The sequence below is a fragment of the Alexandromys fortis genome, unplaced genomic scaffold (genome assembly GCF_014885135.2).
Source record: "Alexandromys fortis isolate MF-2015 unplaced genomic scaffold, M_Fortis_MF-2015_v1.1 scaffold_44, whole genome shotgun sequence".
Taxonomy (NCBI): Eukaryota; Metazoa; Chordata; class Mammalia; order Rodentia; family Cricetidae; genus Alexandromys; species Alexandromys fortis.
Window position 1 is genome coordinate 7293227 of NW_026067921.1, and position 23929 is coordinate 7317155.

The 23929-nt window shown below is 41.7% G+C and overlaps 1 protein-coding gene across 17 annotated transcripts in view; it reads left to right on the forward strand.

Annotated features, from left to right (window-relative positions):
- The window catches only part of Rbms3 (RNA binding motif single stranded interacting protein 3), a 1002574-nt gene that overhangs the window by 866448 nt on the left and 112197 nt on the right, over positions 1-23929 (forward strand). For all 17 annotated transcript variants that reach the window (XM_050141447.1, XM_050141449.1, XM_050141450.1 and 14 more), the window contains 2 exons: positions 203-309; positions 18006-18052. In XM_050141447.1, the coding sequence (XP_049997404.1) occupies positions 203-309; positions 18006-18052 (154 nt within the window). The remainder of the gene's footprint in view (positions 1-202; positions 310-18005; positions 18053-23929) is intronic.

Sequence of the window (23929 nt, forward strand, 5' to 3'; positions counted from 1 at the left end):
AATCTCTCGAGGCCGGCCGGCACTTTCCCGAGTCCCAGCAATGGCTAGAACACCAGGCGGTGGAGCTGAAAGAAAGAGGGCCAGAACCAAGATGTTACTTCAGAACACACTGATAACAAGGACCCACTGTGAACCCAACTGGACAAGTTACTTTTGTGTTTGGAGCACTTACTGATGTGGTTTTCCTTTCTTTTCCTTCCAGCCCCCAGTGAGCCTTTACTGTGCAAATTTGCTGATGGAGGACAGAAGAAGAGACAGAATCAGAGCAAGTACACCCAGAATGGGAGGCCATGGCCCAGAGAAGGAGAGGTGAGTCCTGACACCCACTCAGAAACTAGGCAACATTCCTTCCTCAGTAAGATGCCAAAGCAGACATCAGGTGCACCTGCTTGGGGAGACGGGTGTCATGGATACCCATATGTGTATACGATTCTTTAAGTGTGGTTTGAGGAGGACGGCTGGTGTCCTGCTTTGTTATTCTTCATCTTATTCCCTTGAGACAGGGTCTCTCATGGACCCAATGCCAGCTATCAGCCTGCAGTTCCCAGAAGTCCTCTTGTGTTCATACACCTATTACCAGCATATGTGGCTATGACCAGCATTTTACATGAGCACTGTGGATTCAAACTCAGGTCCTCATGGTTATACAGCAAGCACTCTTGCCCACTGAGCCCTCTCCCCGACCAGGGGCTTCATTTTAGCCACCCCTGTCTCCTCCCAATACTAACCGGCAGTGAGCTGTGGCTCTGCACCTGCTAGTCTTTGGGAGTCGGTCCTCTTGGCTGTTTATTTTTCTAAAATCACAAGGAAAAGGCTCCTGGGCTTTTGTAGTGTTTTTCATTCTTGAGAAAAATGGGGTAAAGTAGTTTGACCGAATAAATGACATTTTGTGCCAAAGCCTTAATTTCAATGGTGGAGGGAGGCTAGGATTTATAGTCCAAGCACATGATTTGTCCATTTGTCATTTAAGAGGCATCATAATTATGTGCCGTCCTATACCCTGAACCCCGAGAGACCTGTTCTAAGAAAGGAAGGAAGCTGGGAGATTCCTCAGCAAATGATTTTGCCATTTTCCATTTTCTGAGGCTGTTTTGAGTATGTCTATAAGGGTCTATAAACTACCTCTTCAATTGCATAGCTGTAGTCAAGTACTATAGAATGTATATCATTATAGTAAGAAGTAAATAAAATAATCATTGAGTACAGGAGCCAATGAAAAGGTGCAGGAGTGTTCGTAGTCTCCGGGTTAGAAAGGAAGCTGAGATTGTGTCTTAATGAGGTTGTGTGGGTTGGCCGATGTGTCCCAGGCATAATTTAATGCATCAGCAGGCAGTCTGACAGCCCCCGCATCATTACATTTGGCCCGTACAAAGCATCTGTAGTCTAAAAAGACTCATTTGACCTTAAAATGTGATTAGGTAAAATGCTTGCTATTTAGGGCTATCTTTGCACCAACCACATATTATAACCCCAAACTCCATGATTCCGTAAGAAAACTTGGCTCTATAACAAACTTCATTTCTGCAGAAAGTATTGGTAATACTTTCTTCAGGCTACAAGGGGTAGTTATAGGTAGCTCACATCTTTTGGTATCAGTGCAAGAACAAAAAAAAAAAAAAAAAAAAACCACATACAGTTCTCACCACAGAGAGAAATAGAAGTTGTCAATTCTGGAGCCAAACGTGAGTGAATGTGGCCTGGAAACATGGATTCTAATTACCTCACTGCCCGTGCCCCAATGGAACAACAGCCTCCTAGGGCTTTAATCACCAAACAATTGAAGATGTAAATCATGGTGCTTTTCAATTACTCTGTAGGGAACATAATTAGGTCTTTCCTACACCTGAGATGCTATCTCATGGCATTCTTGAATATAGAGGCTCTGTTTATACATTCCCTAAAGATTTTGCCTGAATGAGGGGGCTAAAAAACTATCCAAGATAACTTGACCTTTGGCCTACCACATTCCATGTTTAAATCTACGGAAGTTCTAGCCTTTGTGCCATGGTTCTCTGTAAATTACAAAGAAGAGCACAGGCACAGTGAGGAGGAAACTGGACATGCTCTGCCGCAGTTTGGCCACCCTGCAAATGAGATTATTTTTCTGTATTGATTTCTGTTCCCCAATTTCTTTTGCTTTTTGTTCTTTTTATTTCTTTTTGTTCAGTTTCAAGACTGCGAGTTGTAGCTTTCTTCCAAGCCTTGTCTAGTGTGGGATGTGTTGGTTCAATCTCATGTTGCTGTAACAACGTGCTTGGCAAAAGAGACTTAAGAGAGAAGGTCCAATCTGATCACATTTCAAGAATACAGTCCATCATAGTGGGGAGGGAAGGCATGGCAGCAGGTTCATAAGACAGCTGCTCACATCATGTATGCAGTCTGGAAATAGAGATGAGAGATAAAGGCTCAGCTCGCTTTTATGATAGGTCTGCCCACCTCAGCCCAATGGGGACCCTGCCTCACAGCTGTACCCAGAGGTTTATCTCCTAGGCGACTATAGAGCCTATCAAGATGCCATCACTGTCAAGCACTAGGCTTGTTTTCATCTTTATTGACCCTCACATTAAAGCTGCTATCCCAGATTTTTAAGGGGATCCTTTATGCATTTATTTTTGCTGTTAATTTGTCATCATCAATAAAATAACAATATAACATTCAATCACTGTTGAGATAACGCTGCTTTAGGGTGGTACCCACCTGTAATTGTCATAGTTACTGATGAGGAGGGTCCTGCGACTAGGCTGCATCCTGTCTCAAATCTAACAAAAACTGAGTCAGATGTGATCACCCTTCTAGAAGTAACAGAAGACAGAAGGGTATAACAGAAGGATTCTTGCTAATGATTATCTGACTGAAACTGAATGCTTTGAACTTTCGCCACTACTAGTCTATAATGTTTTATTCTGCATAAGCGTATTTTCAGATTTATCATTCTAAGTAAGAATACTGCTCTAAATCTCTCAGGATTAAAGAACGAACAAAAGCAGGGGAGGGACATTGTAATTGTGATTCTATGCTGGTGTCTTGGCAGGGGAGGGGGCATTCTAAAACACAGATACCTCTCCAAAGTCCTCTCTCCCTTTGGCTGTCAGATTACATTGCTTCTAATTTGAAGCATTAGAGTAGGAGGTCAAGGTTGATCAAGGTCACAGCCAAAGGCATATGTTTTGTGTCCATTGGAAGGAGTAGACCTGTGGCAGATGGAGCTTTTCCGGGCCCAGAGTCCTTGAGAATTTAAAGCCAGCACCTAATAACCCCTAGGCATCTTTCTCGCTCATAAATGTGAAATCTTTCTATTTCATAAATACATTTAAAAATATGTTATGTATATTCATTGTGCATAGTACTGTGCTACATATGGATATTTTCAATTAAGTATATGTTCTATATCAAGTGCCCCATCCATGCCCCCTTTCCCTCACCATCACCTACCCACAAATGGGACTACTTAAAATGGAATGCTGAGAGCCAGAGAGATGACCCAATGGATAACGCATTCACCATGTGTCAGCATCAGGACCAGAATTCGGATCGCACACACCTATAAGCTGGGTAGATGTGGTGCTGCCTATAACCCCAGTGCTGGAGAGGGAGAAAGTGAAGGGAGTCTGGCTTAACCAGGGTAACAGAAGCATCAAATTCCAGGCTCAGTGTGAGACCTTGCCTCAGTAAATAAAAGAAGAAAGCTATCAAGGAACTCACCAGAAATTCACCTCTGGCCTCTCCATGCACATATGTACATGCACATATGTATACATGAAAATACATACATTCATACAACACACACAGATGCACACACAGAGAGACACATGCAAAGACAGAATGCAATTCCTATTTCCCTAAGGCATGGACTTTGAAAAAGGAAGCAAATAACAGCAACAACAAGATTCATAAGTCTGTATCTGTAACAGAGAACAGGAATAATTCAGTTGAGTTAAAGTCCAGGAAAAGAGCATTAATGCTCACAACTAAATCTACATATCTTCAGGTCTTTGAATCAAGGTTCTCCGTAAATTACAAAGACGACTACAGCACAGTGGGGAGGAAACTGGACATGCTCTGCCGCAGTTTGGCCACCCTGCAAATGAGATTATTTCTCTGTATTGATTTCTGTTCCCCAATTTCTTTTAAATGTAGAAAAACTAAGGGGCTGGTAACAACAGAGAAAAGAAAACGCCCATTTCTCCCCGCTCTTGAAAGTTAAGAAAAACTGATAAAGCGAAAAGAATTTCTGCTTGATATTGCAAGCGTTCCGGAGTTAAGCAAAACACAGAAATTGATAGGCTAATTAAAACTTCATAATTTCAAACCTTTCTCTTTGGGGCAACATTTTGATAGTTAATTAGCACAGGCTGGTGAACCGCATTTATTTATAAAACTGTAAGACTGGGAGCTTTGCACAGAGAAAAGGACACGCATAAGCAAGACTTTCAAATTTATGCTAGTGGCCATGATTTTACCTAAATGAAAAGCACAGGGGGCATTTTAAGTTATTATCAGATCTTGCATGAGATGCCTGAATGCTAAATAGTTAAGAGATTGGGGTACTTCGGTACATCACTGATCTGCAGTTCTTTCTTTGTGTCATTTTAATTTAATTTTTATTTTTTTCATACAATGTATTTTGAGCATGTTATTACCTCCCCCAATTCCTCCCAGATCATCCCCACCTCCCTCCCTACCCAACTTCATGTAAGCTTTATGCTTTCATAAACCTTGTTGACATTTAGCTCAGTAGAAGCCGGCTAGATTTGTAAGTCTCTTTCAACATCCAAACTACTACTACACTCTCACTACTTTGTCTTAAATATATGGAGAAAATCTGATCCATCTAAAGGATGTTGAAGCCCTAGCAGAACAGGATGTAGAAACCCACAGGAGCTACTGTATTGCAGAAGCTTGCAGCTGGCCCTGCACTGATATCCAAACTCCTGCAGTCAAGGACTATGGAGGACCTTTAATAATCAAAATGAAACATACTTCTTGGTAAATGATCACAGCTGCTTCTCTTTTGGTGAAAATCACTTCCTGGCCAGTTCAAGAGCGTCCTCTACAAACCTAACACGACCGGTAGAGAACTGGGTGTTGGCACTCATGGTAGGAGCTTCCCAGTATCCACCTCTGGTGTTCATGTTCTGATGGGCCAGTGTTTATCATATATTTGTTCCAGCGTGTTTTTTATGTCATTGTTAGTTAAATGATATTCTCCCTTTATGACTGCTGTGAATGTCCCCATCCCTAGGGCATGCACATATTCTCATGGCTAGCTGCAAGGAGAAAACTGCTCACCTTAATCTAGATGGTGCACCTCCAGTGGTCTGGGACCAGGAGTGCTTCAGACTAGTTCAAAAGATTCAGGAACATGAGGGTACATCCTACTGCTTGCTCCCATGTTGCAAAAGAATTCACTTCTAGTGACTGCTGAGGCCACGTTGGAAACTGGACTCTATCCCAGCTATGAAGAATGGCTGGCTAGACAGAAAAGAAGTAGATGACAAGATGAAATTCCACTCGATGGCAACCTAGTACTTCAGTGAAGACCATTACACCCTGAAATATTAACTGCTACAAGCACCACCTCACAAGGGCACACACAGAGAGATACTTGTGAAACACATGGATTTACAGCATGGATTCAATGTTTCTGTAGAGATAATTAGACCAAATAAAAAAGATGGGTAAGTTTCCACTACTCTGTGAGAGACACTCAGGTTTTAAAAGTTCTCTATGTTTTATTGCTATGAATGACTTTGGGGTGTGTGTATTTATATTTAAATAGAAATAAATGCTTATTTAAATTAAAAATGATACCCTATCACTAGATATTTACACTTAACTTTGATATTAAATAGTCCAGATAACATTCATTACTATTAATATTATTTCTTACTGACTCTAAACTTTAATATTTTATGAGGTATTTTAAGCTTGAGGTTAATGGAAGCAGCAAATACCCTTGGTAATGATCCCATTGGAGCTTACTTCCAAAAAAATCACATTTTGGTCACAGACACAAATAAAAGACATGATAGCTATAGAAGAAGTAATTGAGGCATGTACTCAGAAGTTCAGTGAAAAAAAAGTCAAGTTTTTATTGCAAAGGAAAACCAATAAAATGCTATTTCTTGTCTTTCTCATATCCATAATTCTTCGACAGAGTCAATTTAAAAGCAATCAACAAAGGAAGACAATATTTTCCCTCTAGTTGATGCTCGGAAGACACTGTTTCTGATTATGGCAATACTTAGAGAAATGATCCGCAGAGTTTGGATACAAAAGTGAGCTGATGGTATTAATCCTGTTAATAACCAACTCTGTGACTGCTGGAATAATGACATTATATTGACTAGAAAATCAAATTAAGTTTTGGGGAGATTCAGTGTAGTAATATTAAAGTTTAGAATCCCTAAACTATCCCCACTTAAAGAATAAGTTTTCAGTAAAACTGGCTGTTAGGGTGGGTTTTTTTTTTCTATTTTTGAGATTATAATTACATCATTTCCCTCTTCTTTTTCCTCCCCCCAAACTCTCCCATGTTCCCTTCCTTGTCCTTGTCCCCTTCCAAATTCATAGCATCCATTTTTCACTAATTGTTATTGAATATATATCATTCCTAACTATAACCTGCTCAGTCTGTATAATGTTACTGATATGTATGTTTTCAGAAGTGACCAGACCATTTGGTACTGGATAACCAACTGGTGTGTCCTTGGGAAGACATCTCCCACTCTGAGCATTCCTCAGTTGCCTGTGTTATTTGTATAGGGTTGGACCCTGCCCTCTGAACTTTACCCCCATTCCTGTTCACATTAGCATGTCTGTTGTTGTCCTTGTTGAGCTCCTATTTAGGCCGTCGTGTTGGTAAGACTCTATGGGTGTAGCTTCTGACATGCCTAGGTGACAGATCTCAGAGCCAACTCCCCAGTCCTCTGGTTCTCACAGTCTTTATTCTTCCACTGTGACTTCTGAGCCTTCAGCACATGAATTGCCCTGTAGATGTATCTATTGGGACTGGGCTCTGCAAGTCTGCACTTTGACTGGTTATAATTTTCTGTAATTGTCTCTGTCTCTTGTAATGAGAGGTTTCCTTGATGAGAAGTGAGAACTATACCTATCTATGGATATAAGGACAGTTATTCCAAATATACTCAGGTATTAATTCATTTAGTAACGTGGTGGTTTGAAGTTCTTCTCCAGGGCCAATGACTTTACTAGTTCTGTGTAGTTGGTGAGGTTTCAAGCACCAGGCATAGTTTCCTTCTTCTTGAGCAGGTCTTAAGTCCAGTTAGAGAGCTGTTGGCTACTGTGCTACCTCTGCACACCTAGGGCTATCATACCCTGCTGGTCTTTGCTGTGGGTCATAGGACTGTTGGCTGCCCCTTCCTTTGGAAGCCTGCAGAGCACGATCCAGTAACATGAGAACTTGTCTTCAGGAAGGAGGCTTGCAAGTCAGTTTCAGCTCTGGACCCTGTATCTGAAGTGCATGCTGTCTTCAGCAATAGGATTTACCTTCAATATCTTGGGGGCAACTAAAGGTAATAGCAATACCCTGTAATGTTTAGGAGTCTTTTCGAAAACCCTGCCCAACAACTCAAAAGAAGGCTTCTCATGCCTGGTGTTGGAGTTTTTGTTAGGTGGTCTATGACTCTAAGAGGGAGCATTGACAGCCAGATAAGAAAATTGCATTTGAATTACATATGTGTATTGATGCACAGACCTGAATGTTTTTATCTTTTAGGTATATTGCTAATAGCATGACTTTTAAGACATCCTTCCATGAAAATATTTAAGTTCCATGCATTTTTTTACTAGCCCAAGATTTAGGCCTATGAATACAATGATTATATATGAATAACCTTAGCTACATATCTTAGTTACACACACACAGAGAGAGAGAGAGAGAGAGAGAGAGAGAGAGAGAGAGAGAGAGAGAGAGAGAGAGAGAGACAGTTGATGGTTTTCAATTCATCATTGTCAGCTTTAAGCAAAGTGGTTTGTTATGACCAGGAACCCCATATTATGTTATTTGGTTTTGGTGATGCCTGAGAATGTTTTCCATGCTATAGTTCTGTTACTCCATTTATTCAAAGCTAGTATTAACAAGATTTCTCTTCCTTCCCAGTACATGGAGGAAGATCTGTGCACAGACTGTGTAGTGATCTGCATACTATTTTAGAATACAAGGCCAGAACATTTTTGATGAACTTAATTCCAAACACCCAGTCTCAAAACATTGAGTCATCATTGACTCTAAATCCATTTATTATTGGGAGAAAAAATATATTATTTTATATTTCAATGAAGGTCAGTAGCCATACAAATCACTCAAGGCTACATCATATACTCAGATGTATGATGAATCATTGTAGTTTGACTGGTTTGTGTATTTTTCTGTTTGAACAAAGGTGAATTCAGGCAAACCTGACATCATGGTGATCATTTCAGCCCCATCTTTGGCACTGTCCTCCTCTGTAGTTATTCTTCAGCTCAGTAAGTACCACTTCACAGACTCATGACTGTGTTAGTGTACATAGTCACAGCAAGAGACCATCCCAATGGTGTCTTCATGCTTGTTTTCCTACGTTCTCAGTAGGACATCTTTGCATAAAAAAAGGCCAGGCCTTGTGGTACAGCCTCATCATCAAAGTGCCTGCAAGTACATGAGCACCAAGCCCAAGGGAAGCTTCCAAGTGAGACCCTGCCTCAGAATAAAATGTAAAATCAGACCGGGGATACAGATGAGTGATGGAGCACTGGCCTAGAAGCTACCAAACACTGGGCTCCATCCTTAGCTACAAGTCAAAACAGGAGTCGCTTCAAAGTTGGTCTCTGGATAGTCAGAACTTAAGAGCACTTGCTCTGTGTGTTTCTGTGCATGTGGTGTGTGTGTGTGTGTGTGTGTGTGTGTGTGTGTGTGTGTACGTGTGTGTGTGCATCTTTACACACAAGCTTAAATGCAATACAGGTACCCACAGAGGCTATGAGAAAAGGTAAGATCCCTTGGAGCTGGAGTAATTGTGATCTACCAAGCTACCAAACATGGGCACTAAAAACAAAGCCCGGGTTCTGTGCAAGTGTAGCAAGAGTATTTAGTCTCAGATAAACAGTAACTCAAGGTCAGCCCAATATACATGAGACTGTCTCTGAAAGAAAAACAGAACACAATACACACAAATTGATTTACATCAAAAATAAATCAACAAACTGTCTATAATTAGGCTCAGATCTATAAAACTGAGATCAAAGTAAGAAAACAAAGACCCAAACAGTAATAAAAACAACCAGAGCCGCTGTCACAAGTCATTGTCCACAGCTGTATTGTTCCTAAATATTAACCATTTGTTTAGCAGAGCACATCAGGAAGACATTGGTTCATACTCATGTGCAAACCCCAATCTTTCCCACAGCTGGAAAGCTCCCTCCTACAGCTCCACATTGCCCTGGTTAGTGGAGGCCTCTCTGGCCCAAGTGCTGAGGCCCCCATGGGGAACAGGGTTTGGAAACATCCTGAGCTCTCTGTGAAACCTTCATCCTTCTCTGAGGTGGGTGGAGTAATAGCCTTTGCAGATGGTACAGACCAAAGAATATTGCCCTCTGTAGTGCTTTCTTCATAATTTTCCTGGAACTTTTAGGTAAACGAGATAGGTTCTAGAGTTTAAATCTTAAGTTCCATGATTTCGGAACTGAGACAGAGCTCCTGGCCTGCTCTCTGAGTCCATCAGCACTATGCTTCCCTCCCATTGGATTGTGTGTGTGTGTGCGCGTGCGTGCATGTGCCTGGCTAGCTACAGTATCACACACTGTGGCTGTGTTGTAGCTTTGTGATACCAACACATAGCCCAGGTCTGCTGAGAGCCAGCCAGTTCTACTCTGTGCATACGTATGCAGCGTGAGCATACATGAACACAGACAAAGGCACACACACACACACACACTAAATGCCTTTAAAAATAACATTTACTTTTTTAAATGATAGAAACAAAATCTGTTGCTAATATGATGCTATTGTAAGCTTCTTACTTATGGTATTAAGCATATTAAAAACTAGAAATTAATACATTCTATGTTTGTCCCACATTACACTAAGGTTTTAGTAAGATTGCATTTCAAATCATAAATCATAATCTAACACTGAAATAATAGATGTTTGGAGGGGTTTTGGCCAATTCTTTTCCTTTGAAGGTCATATAATCATAAAAGTCATAGGCTGGCAGAAGGGAAGAGAACTCAGAGGAAAAAGCTGAAAGAAAGAAAAATAAAACTAAACAATTGCTGCAAACCATAAAAAGACTGATGACTGTTGAAAATGATAAATTGTACAACTCATATTTTAGAAGAGAATGGAAATGGATTATTAGCTGACTTATTCTGTATATAATAAGAAGGTATGATTAATATCTGAAGTCCTTCTGAGTTGTGTGAGGCGGCTCAGCAAGCACAAGGGCTTTCTTCCAAGCTGGTGACAGGACTTAGCACTGTAGGAACAGAAGCAGGAAGATCAGAAGTTTCAAAGTCATCCTTTGTGGTTCTCCTTCTTGGGGACCTTTGTTGGCTTGTCAGTAAAAGGGGAGGAAGCCAAGCCTGGGAACAGACAGGGTTAGGATGACTGCAGATACCTTAGAGAGAGCCCTCCAGGATATGACTTCAGTGAATCAGCTCAACTTTATTCCTATATAGGAAAATATAGGACTGGAAAGCCTGGGGATAAATCCTAATTTGCATTTAACAGCATGCTCCCATCATAAGGCTTCATCTGTGGGGGCAGGGTCATATAGCAAAGCTTAGAGTACATGTCTTAGTTACCATTACATACAAGCAACAAGAAGAAGGCTTCTAGCAGGAAACTATGCCAGGGGTCACATTAGAGATAAATCATCACCTAGGCTTAGAGACAGCTTTCAGATAAGATCAGTCCTCTGGGCCTAGAGACATTCTCCAGATTAGGCAGGTAGAGAGCAGGAAGTTTCACTGGGAAGAGAGTTCCTTCTGTTGCTGATCTTTGAAAAGAGCTGCCAGGCCACCAGAGACTGCAACCTCTGACCATCAAGGCCACCCAACAACCATTGGCTATGTAGCAAGTTCAAGACCAATCTGAACTAAGCGAGAGTCTATCTCCAAAGAAGAGTAACAACAATACCCTAGGACTTGACAGATGACTTAGCAGTTGGAGTGCTTGCTATTCTTGCCAAGGACTAGAGAGTAGTTCCCAGCACCCATGTCAAGTGACTCACAACTTCCTGTATCTCCGGCTCTTCTGACAGCTCTTCTTGTCTCCATAGACACCTGTATTCATGTGCACATACTCACTCACACATAGACATGCACACATACACGTGAATAAAAAACTTTAAAATTAACAACAACAAAAACCCTGTCTTTAGCTCAAACATAAAACAAGAGTTCAAGTACTATTAAAAATGAAAACCTCGTGAACAGATGCTAAGGGACCTTGACCCTTCATGTTTGCTCTTAGGAGGACACATTTGATCTTTAGCAAGCTCAGTGTCTGTGATGCTTTAAAACACATAACTAATGAATGACAGAAATCTGATTGATCCTGTTTTGTGACTTTGCTGTTGAGCATAAACTAGCTAGCCATTGGTTAAGGCTTTGTCCCCCCCATTAACTTAGAACATAATGTCCCTATAAACACCAAGTTATGGTACAATGTGTCAACATTGCCATCATTTGAAACCCATTTTAAAGTTAAATATCAATCATCTCTGGTTTAAAGACAATGACAGATTTGCACTTCTTACCCAACAAGTTCAAGACTTCCTAAGGAGTATGAACTCGGCTTTAATTCTGCTCTACTAATGTCGTGAGTCTCAGAGTTACCAGTTACCTCAAAATTAAAGACCACCAAACATGTGACTCAATGTCTTAATTAACACACCTTAGGAAAAAAAATATTTTTGTTTTTTTGAGACAGGGTTTCTCGGTAGCTGTGTAACCTGTCCTAGAACTAGCTCATGTAGAGCAGACTGGCCTCGAACTCACAGAGATCCGCCTGCCTCTGCCTCCCCAGTGCTAGGATTAAAGGCATGTGTCACCACTGCCTGGCTTCGAAAAAATCTTTAATAGTGAATTGTTTCTACCATTTACAATATTCTCATCTGCACATGAGGAGAAAACTGCTGATTCGCCCACTGGGGAACAATTCAAGCCACACGAACTGGAAAGTACTGATTTTCAACAGCTCACAGATGACTCTAGATGGAATGGCAAGCGTGTCACCAACAAGCTCCGTGGAACCTGTAGGGAAAGAGGCTTAAGCAGGAGACAGAATGATTCTCTGGAGTCTGTGAAGACATTTGGATCTCTCTAACGACTACCAGTGTGACCTATGGCTTCTGCTTTGAGATATCATCCTCAGTGAAAAACAAAAGCTTCAACACGGAAGAACACGGTTCAGCACAGAGGATCATCTCCCTGCCCTCAGCGGGATGTGCCCTGGATGGTGCTGTGGTCCTGAAGCTTTGTTCAGCCTCTTGTCGCCATCCTTCTCGCTAAACATGAGAAGAATCTGACAGTGAGCCCAGGAAGACACCGTTTCTGTTATTAACCATGCTCTGTAATTTACTTTGATTAAAAGTACTGAAGTATTGTGTCCTCATGAAGCACTAGAAACAAACTCTTCCAGGAGAAAATGATTCTGTGATTCCAATGAGATCACCTGTTAAAGAATTTGCTGGAACAATTAGTAATACTAACTAGACTTGAGATATCTTAGACCATTTTTACAGATGTAGGAACATTGTCTAAATCACTTACCGCTAACTCCTTCACATCTATCATGAAGAGTGTGGCCTACACCGTTCAAGAAGAAAAGAGTTGAGATCTGTCTCCTGATCCTGCAAGGTTTTGCCAGGAGTCTCTTAACCCTTGAACTTCAGGCAAGTCTCTGCCTGTGTGACCTGGGAAGTAGCAGCTAGCTATGAACTCAGGTACTGCTTTGGTGAGTCGGGTCTGGTAGTAGGCCCTCCAGATGCGGCTTTTTCAACTGCATATGCCGCTTCTGAGCTTCAGGGAGCAGGCTGAAAGCTCCCTGAAAGGAAAGCCCTTCTCATTTTAGAAGCCTCAATAACTCTACTTCTCGGCACTAACATGTTTTTATTTGACCAAGTACCCTTTCCAGAAGCTCTGAACCCAATATTGATATGTGATGATTAAAGATAACAATTAAGAATTTTAAGTCCCCATGATATGGTAATTTTGCATCAAATACAATTGATGTGTCTAGTCCCCTGCATAGCCCATATTGTCAAGGGAAAACGTGGGGAAAATATATGTTCTTGGGGAAGCGTTAGGTGTGCCCAGCCTAGAAGTGACTTGAGACAAGGAATATTATAGCATGCATCTCCAGGAAGAAGGGCTGAGGACTGATCTGCATGTCCCCTGACTGAATCTAACCAGGAGGCCATGACAGGTAAGTGCAGCATCCATCAACTGAGATATTTTTGGAATTGCTGGCATGTCCTGACAACCCTAACTTGTCACAGGTCTTGTGATCACCCCCATTAGTGACTTAGCAGCTGTAGCTTCTAAGCTCCAGAGAGCATCAAACTAAAGCTAGGACCTAGAAGGGTCTGGTTCCGTTTCCCAGACACCTTTGCTTGGCTAGCATCTTCGGCTCAGCTATTGCAACCTCTGAATTCCGTATTTTCCATGGTTGAACACCGTGTCATAGTTTTGACAGTATATTTGCTACATCATTGACTGCAAAGCACCATTGGTTGAAGATGAACTATTGTGTTATTTTAAATACCCCTAAAAAGAGAGAAAAGTGACTTGACAGTCTATGATATGCCAGCAATTATTAGGGGAATCCTAATTTCACAGATATTAAGATGTCAAAGAAACAAAACTGTGTATCATAATCTGTGAAATTCAGACATTAAGATTGAGATTAAAAACAAACTCCCCGTGTTAGCTATTTCGCTCATTGTTGTGACTAAATTACTGCCAAAATGCAGTTTAGGGGAAGATGGGGTTATTGTAAACCACAGCCTAAAGTGATACAGACCAGGAGCTGGAGAGATGGGCTGGCCTCTAAGAGCACTGACTATTCTTACAGGGTTTGAGCTGCCTATATGGTGGCTCACAATTGTCTGTAACTCTAGTTCCAAAGGATATAATATCTCTTTTGACCTCTGTGTACACTGCATGTACAGGATACACTTATATCCATGGAACAGGCAAAACACTTGGACATATATAATTAATAAATGTGTCGTATATAATATAATATGTAATATATACATACATGTGTGCATTATGTATGTATATGTATATATGTATATGAAAAAAGAGGACCCTTTTTCCTGTTTCTTATTTAACCACCAAGCTCTTCTTAGGCAAGCTTAGGCCTTCTCAGCTTTCTAACCTGTGATATCTTGACATCTGTTTTATCTTGTCCTTCCATGTTGCTGTATAAAACAGACATCCTCTGGCAGGAACGTTTTTAGAAGCCAAGAAGCAGAAAACTGAGAATGACATCACACCAAAGCAACAGCTTTATGGCTCCTCTCGGTTTGATTCTATCAGCCATAAAGAACTCACTTCTCTTGGCTCTCTGGCTGCCTTTGCTGCTTTGAAAGTGATAAACCTGCAATTTCGCTTTCTCCCGTTTCCTGACCGTTCTCTTGAAGCAGTCCAGGTGATGCTTAGCAGCAGGCCCTCCACGCTGTCTCTCGCCTCTTCTCGGTCCTCCAGAGCCAAAACCACAACTCAGCTCAGGCAGGCTGCTGGCTTCTGTAAGGTGCCAAACAGACTGCACAATGGCAGTCTTTGTCCCCTTATCCCCGGTCTGCTGCCACGCAAGGACTTTACAGCTCAGTGGAGCTGAGCCCACTTCAGATTCCTCAAAAGGAAGTTTTCTAATATCAGGTCTCCAAAGGATATACTCAGGTTTCATTTGGAAACCTACATTTAAGAGAGGTACAAATCCAGAATTCCCCCCTATATAAGTGAGGCACAAACCCAGAATCCCCTTGACGTCTTTGCTTTGCTCTTTTTGGACATTTATTTTTCTAATTTACAGCATGGGTTTTCTAAATGCACAGGTGCATGTAGGATATGTTTCTTAGGTTAAAATCCAGTTCCAGCAGCCTGGAAGTCCTCAGGACTGGTCCTGCACGATGCATGGGGCACACTGTGTGTCAAGATAAACCTAAGGAAAAAGAAAGCAAGAGTTCCACCAGCCATCTTCCTGGCTTTGGATCTCGTAGCCTCTCTTCTCCGTACATCAGTCTGGTGGTTCGCTCTGATGCAGAATTGCCTGCTCCTCCTAATGTGAGGCTGTGCGCACTGTCTGTGAGGCTGTGCGCACTGTCTGTGAGGCTATGTGCACTGTCTGTCTGTGGGGCTGTGTGCACTGTCTGTCTGTGAGGCTGTGTGCACTGTCTGTGACTGTCACCTGTTGATACAACCCCACTATATCACTTTGCTAAGTCAGTCTTCTGGCCTGTTCCAGTGAATCTCCCAGTTTTATTAAAAAATAAAGTTACTGTCTCTTCTGGCCTGGGTGATACATGCCTGAGGCAGGAGGATCACAAGTTCTGGGCCAGCCTGAACATTGTACAAAACTCTCTAAAACCACAACAATACTCTATTTAAAAGAGTTAATTTTTTCTAAAATATTTATCACTCATACATTATGTCCTATTATGGCTGAAACACTAAAGCAATGCTTAGCTGTTCTTAGAAAAAGATACAAGTGCCCAATTTTGTTTAAAATTATTTATGCCACTAATATACAAGTCATGTGAACTGGAAACATAGACAACTCTTGTGAACATAACAAGCCCTTTTTGAAAGTAGACAGCAGGATTAAACACCACGTTTTTAAACATCGGGTGTGACTGTTTCATTTTGTTCCAAGATATTTTACGTTATTCTCCCCTGTGACTCTAGAGTTTGTCAACATGCCATCATATCTGGCGATTACACAATGGTGATTTCATGCCGCCGGCTCTGTCTAAAGGGGCTAGACAGAGCAGCAAAATCAATTTCTTCCCCGTCTTTGTGGGAAGAGACAAAGGGAAATTGAATGCAGCGTCTGCCTCAAGATCATATTAGCATCATAACTCAGCAATCTGTCATGCTCAAGGTGAGCCCCAGGTGCAGACAAGTTCCAACGCTTCAGTTCAAAACAAAATCCCTGGCCCTCCGCTGTGACCCACCCTGTTCCAAATGCCTTTGATCTGAGTAGAGGTACTCACAGGCGGGACCATCCTAGGCAAAATCCTGCAGTAGGTGGTGGCAACTTCACCAGATTCTGCCCCCTCCCTTGCCTGTGGCACCCCTCCCCCTTGGGTTCCAGGTGTATTCTTCTGACTCCCATGCAGCAGGGCAAGGGAAGTTGTCTGTCCCTTTCACTAATGTTTTAATATGTGTCCATCATACAGGACGCCCCACCCCAATAGCCTAGGGTGCTTGGTAAACTTCCGCTGTGGAGATACCCGCAGCACCTCTGCTGACGTGGGACACACCTCTCAACTGTTATGCAGACTTCATGTCAGGTTTTTCTCTCCCCTCATGCCCCTTCTGACATCCGGGGTGTCATGCTCTAGTTCCTCACTCCCAGCTAAATCACAACATGAAAAGCATCGTTTGTGAAAATTATATGAGAAATGCAAATTCGAAGGCAGCGGGCTGCACTGTATGTCAGAGCCCACGTAGCATGGCACAGTTCCTTGCAGTTATGTCTTGAAAGTCCAAAGACTTGGTGGGGAAACTAGCTTTAACCACGTGGAAAAGGGAAAATCTCAAACACAAAGGCTCTTCTCTTTCTTAATTTATTATAAATGCTTTTTTTTCTTCTACCTGGAGAAGTCCTAGAAGCTCATTCACTTATATTTCCTATCTCTTTATTTTAATTTAGGATTTAGGGGACAATATAAAAACTTTGCGTGGGTTCTTATATATACCCAGTTTCCCCAGTGATTACAAATTTTACAAGTATGGCAGGCTGTCAGAGAGAGAAAATTCACACTGGTAGGATTCAGTTAGTAATTTTAAAATACAAACAAAAATATCGCCGCACAGATAACCTGAGCTTCTTAAATTTCTCTCTATATTTTGTTTCCAAGTGCTAACTACACAGAGGGCCCTGTGACACCTTAAGTTGTCTGTCTACACCCAAGGTTGTTTGTCCACACACCCTGAGAGATAGCGATGGTACCCCGAATTCACTGGATCCCGAAGCCAATCTTATAACAGCAGAGCTGTGGGGATCCCTCATCAGAAGGTGTGGGTGTAAGGGGTCAGGTTTCGGGGTTCAAGAGAGATACTAAGATGCTGAGATAGACTGTCTTTTTGACTAAGTGACAGAGTGGGAGAATTTCTAATGACAAAGAGGAACAGCTGTGTGACAGGGTTCTGAGTCAGATGGAGGGTGAGTGCTGTACCAGGTAATTGATAGTGGCCCATAGGCACGTTGTCTCTGATTTCCATGTAGCAGCGTAAGTTGGGGAGATTAGGGTGTCCATCATACAGAATGTACCCCTATGTGCCTTCTGATAGCTTGGGGTGCTTGGTAAATTTCCCTTCTGGAGGACAGAATTACACATTCATGAACAGTCACACAATTGTGCCTTCCTCTACTTTTATTTTGCCGGTAGCCTTTAGCCCAGTGCTAACCACAGGTTTGTGACCTTGGGCGAGCCACTGACTTCAACAAGCATCACTGTCTTCAAGGATGGAGCAGAGAAAAGATTGTTTCTGCCTACTTCAGAGTTGTCATGAAGATCAAAGTTGGTGGTGGAGAAAGGGACAAAGAAGACTGTGGAGTGGCCACAATGAAGTTTATCTGCCCCCCTGAAATGACTGCTGATAATAGAGATGTAATATTTTTGGTTTTTGAAGGTGACCTTATGCTTAAAACAGATTAAGACTGCCTCTCATTAGCCACATGGCCTAAAATTCTCAAAGAAAAACAGCTGAATGTTTTGGCTCTGTAATAAAAACATCTTTTTTTTCTGTTCTTTCCCCTTTCTCTGCAGGCTGGCATGGCTTTGACCTATGATCCCACAGCTGCCATACAGAATGGGTAAGTAGACCCCATTTTCTCTGTTTTTTTTTTTTAATTAGTCTCTGAGTCCTGAATCTCTACCAAGAAAAATGCCCAGATATGGTTTCCTTTTGCATACAGTTCATAAGCCAAACACGTCCTACCATTTGGCTCATTCTTCTTGCAAGTGCTTATGATGGCTGTTTCCACAGCTCTAAGAATTTCTCTTAGCTCGTCTCCTCCAGTCTTCTTGCACCGCAAAACTGATAGGAGGGGAACTCAGGTGTGAAGGGAGCATCAGTAGCGTAGGGCTGCGAGAGTCACCTGTGCCTCCGGGACCTGTGTTGCCCAGCTGTCTCCACGGAGGTCTACGTTAAGTGTTGCCTAATGTCATTTTTGCAGTGGAGTTGGGGTCATGGTTTCACTTCTTCAGTTCATTGTGTCTTCTCTATTCATTTTAATCTGTGTCTGGAAATGTGTAGCCTCTTATTTAGCTTCAAAATTCTGCCTCCCAAATCCAAGGCTGTAAACCACGTGGTGTGGCGTCTCTGAAACTGTCCTGTAATTTGGTTGGTTCCTTTGATTGGCTTTGGCTGATTTGCTGTTGGCCCAGAGTATTGGTAACTGTCTGTTTTCATCCCAGGATTAGGGTAAGGATCATGACCTTGACCTGTCTGGTTTTTTGATTATGGAGTACATACTGTTAGAAATAGAAAGAATATTGTTATTTTATAGTTAATTGTATATTAGTAGTTTAATCACAGTTGTGGTTATTGCTGTTCAGATCAATAAATATTTTTGCTGGGCCACATAGGAGTGAAATGTAGATGGTGTACCAGCTTACTCAGAAACTGTTAAATATATAGCTTCAAAATTATAGGTGTCATCCACATGATGACAGGGTCATTATCCCAAGAGGGTATTAAGACTAATTTCAAAATAGTATGTTCTCTCTGACTTTCCCTCTTGCTCAGTTGTTTGCAAAGTTATTGTAGGGTGCTTTGATTTGAGAATATGGTCCAGAGCTTATCCCTGTCAGCAAAAGTGAAATGTTTCATACACTAATGCTGTACTGGTTGAGGAATGCGTTCCCATTTTTAAATAATAAACCATTGGGTCTGTCAGAGGTGGGGATAAGAATCAAACAGCAAGTTTAAGAGAGCATGACACCTCCTCAAAAGTCCACCTAGGAGAAGAAAGCCAGCACTGCCAGGCATAGTGGCACACGCCTTTAATCCCAGAACACAGGAGGTAGAGGAAGGAAGATCTCTGAGATAAATGCCAGCCTGGTCTACAAAGCAAGTTCCAATACAGCCAGGGCTATACAGAGAAACCCTGTCTTGAAAAACTGAAAAGAAGGGAAGAACAGGAGGAGAACAAAGGAAGGAGGAAGGAAGGAAGGAAGGAAGGAAGGAAGGAAGGAAGGAAGGAAGGAAGGAAGGGGAAGAAGGTAGGCAGCTACAGTCAGATTCGACATGATATTTGGGGGCCACTAACTTAGCTCATTAACAACAGGTGTCAGGGAGATTCTTTCTGAGAATCTGGGTTGCTGAGCAGAGCAGTCCGCAGAGATGACTGCCAACCACTTTACAAAAGTAGAAGTTTCTCATGGAGAAACTGTGCAGGCACAGAAAGTTGTGCTGGAGCAAATTTAAATATTTTAGATTTGGTTTCTCATTATGGAATGCGTAAATAATGAAGAAGTCCTTGAAGCAGGAAGATCTAGTAAGTGGGAGAAATCACTGAAGAAAGATTAAATTCGCCTAAGGCTAGGGAAAAGCTCAGTCAGTAAAATGTTTGCCATGTTAGCATAAAGACCTTAGTTCAAGTATCAAAACCAAAATTAAGGAAAAACTGGGCATAGTGGCATGTAACTATAACCTTAGTGCTGTGGGAGTAGAGACAGACAAGCATGCATGGTGGCGACTTTCACACCTGTTCTAAAAAGTAAGGTGGATAGTGTCCTGAGAAATGACACTTGAGGTGAATCTCTGACTGTCAAACACATGGACACGCTCAAGCAAGCTAACTTCCACACATGTGTGCATCCGCACTCAACATATACATACATAAACAAAATAAATATCAAAGTAGTCTAGTTATAAAAAAATGTAAGAGCTTCTTCTAGGGAGTTTCTTTGTAAACGAAAGAGGAAAACAGGATCGGACAATCCAAAGGAACTGTCTGTCTCGCAATTCCCTGTGGGTCCCCCTCTGAGAACTGGTAGTGTGCTGAAAAGCCAGGTCCGAACTTTCCTTTCTCTTCTACTGCTCTCCATTGTACTGATAGAGACAGATTAGAACCTTAATGGGCTGAGAAACAGACACCCTTCACAAGAGCCACAAATATGGTAATCCACCATATAAACAATCTGAACAATAAAAACCACATGACCATCTCATTAGATGCCGAAAAAGCAACATCCCTTCATGATAAAGGTCTTGGAGAGAGCAGGGATACAAGGAACATACCTAAACATAATAAAGGCAATATACAGCAGCCAACATCAAACTAAATGGAGAGAAATTCCCAGTGATTCCACTGAAATCAGGAATAAGACAAGGTTGTCCACTCTCTCCAAATCTATTCAATATAGTTCCTGAAGTCCTCGCTAGAGCAATAAGACAACAAAAGGAGATCAAGGGGATACAAATCAGAAAAGAAGTTAAACTCTCACTGTTTGCTGATGATATGATATTTTTACATAAGCGATCCCCAAAATTCTACCAAGAAAAAAAAATAAACACTTTCAGTAATGTAGCGGGATACAAAAATCAGTAGCCCTCCTCCACACAGATGAAAAAATGGTTGAGAAAGAAATCAGAGAAACACCACCCTTCACAATAGCCACAAATAGCATAAAATATCTCAGAGTAACTCTAAACAAACAAGTGGAAGACTTGTATGACAAGAACTTTAAATCTTTGAAGAAAGAAATTGAAGAAGACACCATAAAATGGAAGGATATCATATGCTCTTGGGTAGGGAAAATTGACATAGTAAAAATGTCAATCTTACCAAAAACAATCTACAGATTCAATGCAATGCCCATCAAAATCCCGGCAAAATTCTTTCACAGACCTCAAAAGAATAGTACTCAACTTCATATGGAAAAGCAAAAAACCCAGGATAGCCAAAACAATCCTGAACAATAAAAGAACATCTGGAGGCATCACAATCTCTGACTTCAAATTCTACTATAGAGCTACAGTACTGAAAACAGCCTGGTATTGGTATAAAACCAGACAGGAGGACCATGGGAACTGAATCAAAGACCCAGATATTAATCCACATACCTGATTTTTGACAAGGAAGCAGAAAATATCAAATGGAAAAAAGAAAGCATATTTAACAAATGGTGCTGGCATAACTGGATTTCAACATGTAGAATAATGAAAATAGATCTGTATCTATCGCCATCCACAAAACTCAAGTCCATAGGGATCAAAAACCTCAACATAAAGTCAACCACACTGAACCTCATAAAGAGAAAGTGGAAAGTACACTTGTACTCATTGGTACAGGAACCACTTCCTAAATATAACCCCAGCAGCACAGACACTGAGAGAAACAATTAATGAATGGGACCTCCTGAAACTGAAAAGTTTCTGTAAAGCAAAGGACACTGTCAATAAAACAAAACAGCAGCCTACAGCATGGGAAAAGATCTTCACCTACTCCATCAGTCCAGAACCTTCGCTGAACCCCTCCTCTCACAGATGTTTTGATCTTTTCTGTCTCTCTGAGTTTGGTGTTTCCACACTGTCCCTCCCTTCTACTGGGTCTCATCCATGTTTCTTTCTTCTGAAACTCAAGCCTTTATAGTCGGAATCCAAGTTCACAGCCAGTTGTGGGCTCTGTCATTTGTGGCTGCTGCTTCTTAGGTATTATTAAGTATTGTCCTGCTTTATAACTAGGAAGACAGACTGTCCATGTGTTTCTCATGTCTTGAGTTAAGAATGAATTCAGGGGACTAAGAGATGGCTCACAGGGTCAAACACTCTCTGTGCAAGCCTGATGACCTGAGTCTGATGATCTCATTTCAATCCCCGGAACAGAAATAAAAAGTTGGGAGCATGTACAAAGCCAGATGCAGTATTGTGCTTCTGCAAACCCAGCACTTCTACAGAGAGATGGAAGTGGAGATGAAAGAAAAAGCTCAAAGACCGTGGGCAGCTAGCCGGGAGTATTCAGTATTACAGCAGACTCAAGAAGAAAGACCCTTTCTCAATAAGATGAAAGCTGGTAACCAACTCCTGACATTAGTCTTCTGACCTACACACACTTGCACACACTCACATAGGGACTCCCATACATCCTCACATACATACACATATACACAGGTAGGCAATACATATTCATCATTCAAACACACTCACATGCACGCGCACTCATGCTCACACATGCACACAGTCACTCACACACACACACACACATACATACACACAGCACAAGCAGGCACACATACACATATTTACACAAAATAACAAAGTTATTTTGACATTATACATATATAAAAATGGCTGTCCTACTAGTGGGTTATTATTAGGGAGTTACCAAAGAAGGCAATAAACCAAAGATAAGCAAAACTCTTAAAAATAATCTATCTGAAGAAGGCAAAGAATAAGATTATTTTGCTACAATCTTCATATTTCTTCAATTCCAGTCAGGCATATAAAATGCCTTTCTTCTTGTAAATAACACTATATTATATAGTCTAATCTATTCCATTGTGTGAGTGTGTGTGTGTGTATGAGTGAGTGTGTGTATATGAGTAACTGTGTGCAGCTTCCTGTGTTTGCACATTTGAGTGTGTATATGTGCGCATGCACACATAAGTGCAGTGCCCTCTGAGTCTGGAAGAGAAGGTTGATGCTCAGGAGCTGGAGTTGCAGGGTTGTGAGCCTCTAGAAGTGGCGCAGGAAACTCAGCTCAGGACCTCTGCAGGAACACCAAACATTCTTAACAGCTCAGACATTTCTTCAGCCAGTCTTCACTTTTATATATACAAAATATTAAAGAATAGTACACAAAAGGTGGAATTTATTCTCAGGAAGATTCACGGTGTTTTAGGAAATAAGTGAGGAGGGTGAATTTAAGTTTTACCATTTACCAGATTACATATTTACTTTTTCAAAGATGAAAATTGACTTCGTTGGCTCCTACAGGAGAGGCACTTGTATTCTGAGGAGAGACTGAGAACTCTGCGATGCTCCAGACTGAGCTGTTCTCTTGCTGAGGCCTCCACACTGTAGTAATGATGTTTTTGATGATCCTCTGATATCTAATAACTATACACTGAGTATAATATTGTCCTGGTTTCTAGTGTCCTCATTGCTGGGACCAAATTCCTACAAAGAAGCAGCTTGAGGGGGATGATTCTGTTTGGCTCATGGTTTGAGGGGACAGTCCATTATGATAGGGAAGGCATGGCAGTGGGAGAGAGGTAGGTGATCAGCTCAGCTGTTGGCTATGGTGGCAGGAGATTGCCGGTGCCTGGTTACATCTGGTCATACCAGGAAGCAAGGAACAGCCTGGAAGTAGAAATGGACTATTTCCTGAAACCACTTTCTGGATTCGGAATCCACCTCTCAAAACACGAACATCAGCTGGAAGAATGAATGTTTACCTCCATAGGTCTGGCACGGCGTGCAAATTCCAAGTTCAAACCACACCAGTAGCTAAAACTGTGAGCAGCAGAGTAGTCTGCACATGGCAGGGCTGTTATGTTCTTGACCTCACAACAGCTGTGGGTGCCCGCACAGAACCATGGGATCTGGTGCACAGGATCAAGCCTTGTCTAGCATGGACAAGGAAGGGCTAACGAGGCCCCATCCCTAGCTGAGGATTGCTGGAGGAGGGTGTGGTTTCCTTCAAAGGCATAGTCCCTGGTGGGCTGCCCACGTACCACTGAGT